The sequence below is a fragment of the Beta vulgaris genome, chromosome 8, assembly GCF_026745355.1.
Source record: "Beta vulgaris subsp. vulgaris cultivar EL10 chromosome 8, EL10.2, whole genome shotgun sequence".
In the NCBI taxonomy this organism is placed as follows: domain Eukaryota; kingdom Viridiplantae; phylum Streptophyta; class Magnoliopsida; order Caryophyllales; family Amaranthaceae; genus Beta; species Beta vulgaris.
Genome location: NC_079209.1, coordinates 52,781,081 through 52,790,174, shown reverse-complemented (window position 1 = coordinate 52,790,174; position 9,094 = coordinate 52,781,081). Strand labels below are relative to the sequence as shown.

Genomic DNA, 9,094 nt, shown 5'->3' with positions numbered 1-9,094 from the left:
GGCAATACTTGAATTTTTTTATATGTTAATTCTCTCTTTTTACAACTTCCCTTCTTATGCGTTGTAAATCAGGAAATGAACGAGAAATTTTTGAATAGTTTTTATTTTTGTTTCAAATTAGGGGTATATAAGCCCTTTCAAGAGGGACACCACACCTACTCTCTTGGCTTATATGATAAAGATTATGATTATTAGGAGGATTTCAAATAAACCGTAAGCAAAAAAATTACCTTGATCGTACCATACTTACAACACATCCAAATGTACGATAAAATATAACTTGCAGTTACATATAACTCAACCAAGTTTGCTTGATCGAGGTGGAGTAAAACTCACCTTGTAACTTTGAGGTAACAAATTCGAATCCCACTATCTATTTATGTTTGAAAGTAGGAATTCTCTTATATGAATATCCCCCATACTATCAGGCGTGCGTTGACCTATGTAGTTAAAATGAGTGACCTACGATAGATACTGGTCCAATAGGATCTTTCTTTTTGCCAAAAGGTCTTCAAAATTACATGTACTCTCTTACTTTTTTTTTCATATAGAAAATCATGCCTTATCCTTAAAACTATGGATTTTAAATTTCATGTCATAAACATTGTAAACACATGTCAACCTATTCCTATTGCCACGTACAAAAACGTGTCAATCTAAACGCACACACTTATACTTGTTACTTATCACTTATCAGCTAGCTCAAACCTAACAATATAATACACCCATGCGGCCATGCTGACTATGCCATAAAAGAAGCCTCAACGTACCTTCCCTCCCAACAAGAATATATCCAAAATCATGACAACATCCAAGGTCTTATTTATGAAGAAATCATTAATGTTATTATGCTCACCTACAACTACTACTAATATTCCATCAATATATTCTCGTCCTATCATAATCAGGACAATAAGCTCAAGTGAAAGAAGTGACAATAAGGAGCACTACCCTAGCCAAGAGGAGACTCGTATACCTCCTGATCCAAAACCAGGTTCAAGCCCTGGTCCGGACTTGACAACCGGTCCACGTGACCCGCCGCCTTCCGACCCTGATGCTGCTCCTCCTAGCTGGGACCCTACGCTTTCACCACCGGGAAAATCGACGGAGAGAACACAGCCTGATCGACCGCCTATGCCACCCCCACCTACGTATCAATCTTCCTCTTAGTCATCTTGCTTTGTAGAAGAATATAGAAGTATTAGCTAAGTTAGGACGGTAACAGTTGTTTATGTGACTAAATTGTAAAAATATAATCATTGTCATTTGTTAGCGAGTTAGTTATACCTACATGAATGCATTATTCAGCCCTTTTGTATTTGTGCCACCAAAACAAGCAAACGTATTATCTTTCATAAACCAAGTATATACATGTGTTGGTGTTAACAGTTCTATACTTCTATAACATAGTTTACACTAGTTCTATTAATCTAGTGTTAATACCTACTACAGGCCAAGCAGGTAAAAAGAAGTGTAAAGAACGAGAATTGTTGAAACTAGCCTATTGAAAGATCAATCGACCAAAATAACCCTGAGCGACTATGATATTATAAGGGTGCGTTCTGTTCAACTTAAAAAATTAAGTTTCAGGTCCAATAAGTTCAGATAAGTTCAGATAAGTTCAGATAAGTTGCAATAAGGTCTAATAAGTGCAATAAGTTCCAATAAGGTCTAATAAGGTCCAATAAGTTCCAATCAGGTGCAATAAGTTCCAATCAGGTGCAATAAGTTCCAATCAGGTCTAATAAGGTTCAATAAGTTCCAATCAGGTCTAATAAGGTCCAATAAGGTCCAAATAGTCAATGTTTAATAAACATTTGTATTATTGTCCACTATTTTGTTATTCATAATTTCATATCACTATTAGCGGATTATGTTATTATTAGAATTTTAATTAAAGTACCACAATGATTATATAGTATTATACTTGTATTAGTGTCTATTATTTTATTAATTATTTGTATTATGTCTATTATGTCTATTATTTTATTATTTATTTATATTATGTCTACTATTTTATTATTCATATTAGTATTAGCTGATTATGTTATTATTATAATTTTTTATTAAAGTACCACAATGTATAGTATTATACTTGTATTATTGTCTATTATTTGATTATTCATATTGCTATTGAATAATATTATAATCATGGTCAAATAATTAAGGTTAACAATAATAATAATAATTATAATTACAAATATTTGAGAGGTGTTGAAGCGACTGTGTTGAGAAGAAAGGAGAAGAAAGGAGAAGTAATGAGAAGAAATTTGAGAGGTGTTGAAGCTACTGTGACTTTGAACATTTTTTTTCTCTTTCTTCTAGTAACATTCAAATAAATGAAAGGTGAAGAAAGCTGAAGAAATGAATGAAGGAGTTGTTGTTAGCAATAAATGTTCAGCTTATTTTCATTGATTAGGAAAAGGAGAATCAGGCCCATAATCAAGCCCTTTACAATGAAAGTTCAGTGCCTTTTGCTCAGCTTAGATTAGTAACTACTAGTATTTTATAAAATTAATTTTTTGATTTTCTACTAGTGTTTTATAAAATTAAAACAACACTATTAGATATATTAGTGATGAAAGTTATATATAGGCAAATATATAAATAGTAATTTTTTTGTTAAATTAATTATCATAAGAGATAATTAATAATCATTATTTTTTAAAGGACAAATTATAATAATTATTATTCCATAAAAAAATTTGAGGGGTAGTATTTACGTTAGTGGTAATATTTATGTTATTCATGGTCAATGTTTTTGTCTAATAAGGTCAAATAAGTTTCAATCAGGTTCAATAAGGTCTAATAAGTTTCAATCAGGGTCAATAAGTTCCAATAAGGTCCAATAAGGTCAATCAGTTCCAATAAGGTCCAATAAGTTCCAATCAGGTCCAATAAGTTCCAATCAGGTTCAATCAGGTCCAATAAGTTGAATCAGGTCCAATCAGGTCCAATCAGGTTTAATAAGTTCCAATAAGTTCAGTTCAGGTTCAATAAGTTCAGTTCAGATAAATTCCAATAAGTTCAGGTCCAATAAGTTAAATAGAACGCACCCTAAGTTTTTTTCTTTTTGACTGAATCTGTAACCTTCATTAGCAGATTCATTTTATGTGCTTTTCCTGATCAAATTAAAAGTTAGGAAAAGAGGAACTAGAAGCATAATAAACTTTCTCGACTTTGCCTCTTGTGTAATATTTACGAGCTGCAACGGGTTAAATTTAACAGGATATTTTAAGTTCGAAGCCTAAAAATGTGACATCGACGATTGGGAGAGGTGTCTCGATGGAGGTAAAGATCATGTTAACTTATCTTTCCTGACTCACCATCAATCTTTGCACTAAGTAGTTGTTGTGTAATTGTTGATTTTCCTACTTCCTCTGTTTCATATTAGTCGCACACTTTTAAATTTACGAATTCTTAGATAATTTTTGGAGAAGAGAGAGGTAGAGAGTAAAAAGGAAAGGGACTCATGTGAGAGGAAAGAGATAAAGGAGTTTATTGCGCAAAAAGAAAGTGTAACAAGTAATGTAAAATTTTCCATAATGAAAAGTGTAACGAGTATTATGAAATGGAGGAAGTACATGTGATACTAAAACTTTAATCGCATAATTTGTGTTCTAAGCAGATCAGATACTTCAGAAACCAGGAAAAAAAACAGTCACAAGTAATAGCCAGCTAAATTTGTTCGCATTAACTCAAATCAAATGGCTCTCGTTTGGTCAACACGAGCCTCAGATAAGTTGAGGATACAAAGGGAAGCGTAAAAACCTAAAGCAAGCCAACCCAAGTTGATGAGATGCTCTATTAGTTGATTTTAGTAAAAGTGGTAGTTTCACAGCTTCCCAAAATACATATTACTGAGAATGACAATCAGCTTGTACGAGGATCCGAACGAAGGACCCTCGTTACATTACGAAGCAAAGGTTTAAGCAGCCTACAAAAAAGATGCTGCTGTACCTGTAATTAGTGCTTTTTTCTTCTGGATGCTATTTCTAATGCCCATGCTTTGCCTGTATCAGTCTGGAACTTTCCTGCAATCAAGTGTTCACTTCAATACTTAAGCTAGAAATAGAATGTACAACATCGAAAGATCTACTTGTGATATGAAGAAAGCATTTAGCAACTGGTAGAAAAGAATGGAGGCAGAGGATCTATGTAAACCAATCCCATCCTGTTGAAAATAAGTGTTTGGCATTGTGGAGTAGTTTTTGTTGTAAGGCTCTAAGCAAAATGGGAAAATAGATGTAATAAGAAAAAATAGTGAGCTTTCAATTCTCAGAGAAAAACCTTTTACGTTGCAAATGGGATTCCAGAGTGAAACTAAAACAAATATACATGAAGAAAATAATGCAGCCCTTCAGCATGGTAATATTAGACTATTAGACTACGACACTGGAAGAATAACTAACATGCTATGTAATGGTCCTCACTAGTCTTCTTCCATTGTTAGTAGAAAGTAAATATGCACAAGAAGGTTGGAAAAGATAGAAATGCCTACCAGCAGTGGACTCAAAAAACTCCTCCAAATCCTTCCCTTGTTCTGCGCAAAAGACAAAAAAGAACGAGCAGTTGAACATTAATTTTCACCTTAACACAATAGTCAAATACTCCCTCCGTCTTTTTTTAGTTGTTACAATTTACCATTTAGACATGTCTCTTTCTAGTTACTACATTTGCCAAATATTTCTACTTTTAGTATGTGGTACCCACATATTATTTACCTTTATACTCTTAATTTTGTCTTCATTACACAAAAAGACAACTAATTTATGCTTTATTGCTCTACTTTTCAATGGTCCCTACATGCTTCTTTGCTGTGTGTGCTAAAATAAATGTAACAACTAAAAAAAGACGGAGGGAGCATTAAAAAGCCGTCAGACTGTGTGATGCCTAAGGTATCCAAGGAGCGAAAAAGAGAATAATTATAAGCGTTTCAACATCCTTACACAACTAATTATAACAAAAAAGAAAGAAAAAAGTGCTCAATGCCTAAAGTGTCATCTCGACCTGAAGAACATATGAAATTTTTAGGCAGCAAAAGGCTTCCTAGACTTTATGAAGCGATTGGATCTTATGTTAAAAGGCTTACCCTTTTCGTACTCTAATGCCTGAAGTATCATCTCAACCTGAAGAACACACAAGAATAGTACATTAGAACGACAGCAAGATACAAAGCACTATCTTACACGAGCACTTGGTTCTACTCAACTACCCAGGTGATTGTTTTCAGTATTTCAACATTCAAATCACTTTCATAACAAGAAATGCAATGTTCACAGGTTATTGAGAAAACAGATAAACAGAAGGGAGATTTAATTTCCCGAGCTACAAAAGTTGGTACCATCAATAAGCATGCAAAATGTTATACTTCCACAGTACCAACAAAAGAAACAGAAGACATTCAAATATCCCCATGATTGTAAAAGGGTGTGGTGCATGTAAGTTAATGCAAAAGTGATACCACAATCAAAAATCTTGAGGGAACTCTTACAAGAACTCTGGGGGAGATCAAGACCAAGCTACATGGGCCCGGTGGATACATTACCCACATGAGATAGAAAAACAAAAAAACAGTTGTTTCTACAGAGTTGTAAACCACTATAAATATAGTGTAATTCATGTAGGTAGATTACCCAATGAGTACATTAAGTCTTTTCCAAAAGGCATGAACATAGCTTAATGGATTGTGTGTTGAAAAAAAGGAGGCACAAAGTACCTACTAGAAACAAATAGAAAGTCTCAGAAGTCTGTATGAACAAATTGAAATAAAATAACACATGATAACAGCAGGGAGGCACACAGGACACACACTACAAAAGAGCAGGCGCATCGTCCCACTCATTAGCCAGCTTGCAGTGTGCATCAAACCTTGCGATCTGTTATAGCTACGTAATTATAGTCCATTTAGAAGAGTAATTCTCCATACGGGCTTTGGGAAAAAGGATCACTATTTTCTAAAGAACTGTGCACCTTGAAAATGGTTTCAGAAACCATATTAAAAGGTAAGCTGCAACTTGTGCTAAAGTATAATCTTCAATAAAAGAATGGTTACTGGAGTTCCTTTTCATCTTTGGGCTCTACGTACAGGACAAAAATAGGTGCCTTAATAGCGATAATAAAGAATAATTGATGAAAAGTAGATATATACTAACATATTAAAGCATGTTTAAAAACTTAATACTGTACATACAAATATGGAAATTATTTCCAACATAATCACCAATGCCACATCATTTTTTGGCAGACATTGGGTAAGAAGATGGATAAGGGTAAAGCAAAGAAAATAGATGTATCTATGATGCTAATCTTCTACAATTGAAAGATAAGGGGGTGATTCACCATAGTTATCAGTCTTATAGACGACTTGCCACTTTATCATATGAATATACTCTTCTTATTTTGGGTACTAGTAAATAGAAAATTCCTGAAAAGGTGTAGAAGTATCAACACACCTTGTCGAAATCCTTGACAATCTTTGCTTCAAGAGATGAGCTTTCTTCATACTCCATCCACAGAGCATATATCTCTTTGGCTGCATTTTATAGAATCACTTAGCAAAACATAAGACAATCAAGAAACCAAGCAACATAGATAAACCACTTGGGTGCTAGATACCAGGGGTTGAAATGTCCTTTTCGTCCCCCTTCTTGCATCAGAAGTAGATTACACAATGAAAGAGCAAGAGAACAAAGGCACATAGGAAACCTCTTGATCCTCCACCAAGGACATTGCACATATGGTCAAGTGCTTCCTTTTCTCTGCGGTTCTTTTCCATCTTGGAAATTCCATCACAAGGTGTGATATCACCAACAATTGCTGTTCAGGGAGGGGGAACAACGTGAAATTGTTTCAGACTTTAATGAGCATATAAAGATTGAATAACAGCAATAAAAGGATTGTTAAAGTCCTCAATTAATAAACGTAATTTACTAATAATCACAAAAATATATACTTCGTCCGTTTTTTTTTTTTAGATGTTACACTTTTCAAATCACGGACTCCTAGGTAATTCTTGGAGAGGAGAGAGATAGAGAGAATGAAAAACAAAAGGGTCCCATGTGAACATGTGATAGGAGAGAGATAGAGAGAAGTTATTACCCAAAATAAAAGTGTAACATCTAATTTAAAATTTCCTAAAATAGAAAGTGTAACATCTAAAAAAACGGAGGAAGTATGTTAAAGCCGTATCAGTATCACCAATAAAAAAAACCTTTATCATGCACAAATTACAAATAGCACCTTCACATATCATTTCTTGTTAACCAATCTCCAACAGGTAAAACAGTACCCTTCAGAATTTGTTAGGACTTAGGAAAGAAGCCCAATATGGTAAAGTGAACATGGAAAAATAAACAATCAAGCTCCGGAGATATTGAGAAAAGAAGCACTGGAGTATTTCCACCAGGGCGTGCAAGCTCAAGCAGCTTGAAGACAGGTGATTTTTTCATTCTACTTTCCAACAAAAACTTCCTTGCCTAGTTATCCACAGTCCACACTGACTAAATGATATCCAGTGGCTAAATGATAAAAGTAATAATATCACACATCCATTTTCTCATTCTACTTCCCAAACAAAAACTTCCTTGCCTAGTATCCACATTCCACACTGATTAAAATAAAAAACAATTGCTCTAGAAGAAATACATAATCTCATAACATCATGTATGTTTTGCGATAATCTTTCTTCGAAAAAAAAAAAGATTAATTAGGTCCGCACAAGTGCCATGATTAGATAACCACAGTTCTTTTTTTTCTCAAAAGCATGTCCATATATATGGCCTTTCAAGTGAGTTCTTGATCAGCTTAAAGCTAATCAAGAAAATCATTAACAATTTAGCAGTGATGTCCACAATCCACATGCATACTTTCATTTCAACCTGCCCTCTGACTCTTATCAAATCTCATATTCTCAATCTTTTATGTCTAGTTCTTTTGATTCTTATTCTCCTTGGAATCAGATTCTCAAATTCTGATTCTAACCTAGATCCATCACCCTTTTTACTACATTAAACAAATTCCTCTAATTCTACAAAACGAAACAAAACAATTACATGGAACTTACCGCCTACCTATCAACTACATTCCATTAGGTTTCGTACAATAATACAAACACTTTCATTATTTTCACTTAGGGTGTGTTTGGTTGGGAGGAAAGTGTTTTCTAGAAATACTATTTTCAACACTTTCCTCTGTTTGGTTTGATCGGATCAAGGAACGGAAAATTTGGGTTGAAATTCATTTTCCAAGGGTGGAAAATTACTTCCCCTAAGGAGGCAAAAGAAGCCGCACTTTTCCCCCACCATATCAAACAATAACACATGTTCTCCTCTAGAAAATGATTTTCACGGAAAACCACATTCCGTCGGACATGTTTTCCGTCCAACCAAACACACCCTTAATAAGTACTTCTATCTATTACTAATCACTTAACAGCGAGTTCATTGTAATTGTAAATTAACGCAAAACTCTCTCACCTTCTGCAATATCATGGACAATAGCCATCTTCACACACCTAAAATAAACCCAAAAAATCAAAAATTAAAAGCTTTAAAAAAAGAATAGCCTATAAACTTCTAAATCAAATTACACAAATCCACAACACTAAACACATTACCCAGAAAGCAAAAACTCAAATTAACAACCAAACAAAAATGACCCAGAAAATAAGAATCCATACTTGTCACGATTAACACCAGGAATGTCGGAAGAAATAAGAGCCATTAACCCCATACGATACATATGATCAGAAATGGATTCTGGGTTTTGAACATCTCTCTTCACCCACCCTGTCCTCTTCGTAGTCTGCCACAAAAACTACAATATTAACCAATAAAGTCGGAAAATGGTCTGCTAATAATATTCATGATTAGGAGAGAGATAAAGCAGTACCTTGAGACTGTGGCAAAGAGTGAGAAAGTCGATAGCAGAAGAGGGAGAAACGGAAGTGTCATTTGGATTGTTATTGTTATTTTCGAGGTTGTTGGTAATTTGTGGAGAAGAGGAAGAAGCCATGCGAAGAAATTTAGTAGGAGTTGGAGAGAGTGATTTTGAAGAAAAGGAGGTGGTTTTGTTCAGAGAGAAAAGAAAGGAG

The 9,094-nt window shown here is 34.3% G+C and overlaps 1 protein-coding gene across 1 annotated transcript; it reads right to left on the bottom strand.

Moving 5' to 3' along the window:
- Positions 1–562: 562 nt before the first annotated feature.
- LOC104901767 (uncharacterized) lies at positions 563–9,094 on the bottom strand. The gene is made up of 9 exons (XM_010689373.4): positions 8,893–9,094; positions 8,681–8,817; positions 8,478–8,515; positions 6,709–6,819; positions 6,456–6,535; positions 5,093–5,129; positions 4,502–4,543; positions 3,961–4,034; positions 563–1,178 (listed from the first exon to the last, which is right to left on the bottom strand). Exons 1-8 carry the CDS (start codon positions 9,013–9,015, stop codon positions 3,967–3,969), a joined length of 636 nt encoding a protein of 211 aa, XP_010687675.1. The 5' UTR covers positions 9,016–9,094; the 3' UTR covers positions 563–1,178; positions 3,961–3,966.

Coding starts and splice junctions, on each gene's coding strand:
- LOC104901767 (XM_010689373.4), bottom strand. CDS start 9,015: ATGGCTTCTTCCTCTTCTCCACAAATTACCAACAACCTCGAAAATAAC. Junction 6,820..8,477: donor TGTCCATGATATTGCAGAAG/GTGAGAGAGTTT, acceptor CTCCCTGAACAG/CAATTGTTGGTGATATCACA. Junction 6,536..6,708: donor CCTTGGTGGAGGATCAAGAG/GTTTCCTATGTG, acceptor TATAAAATGCAG/CCAAAGAGATATATGCTCTG.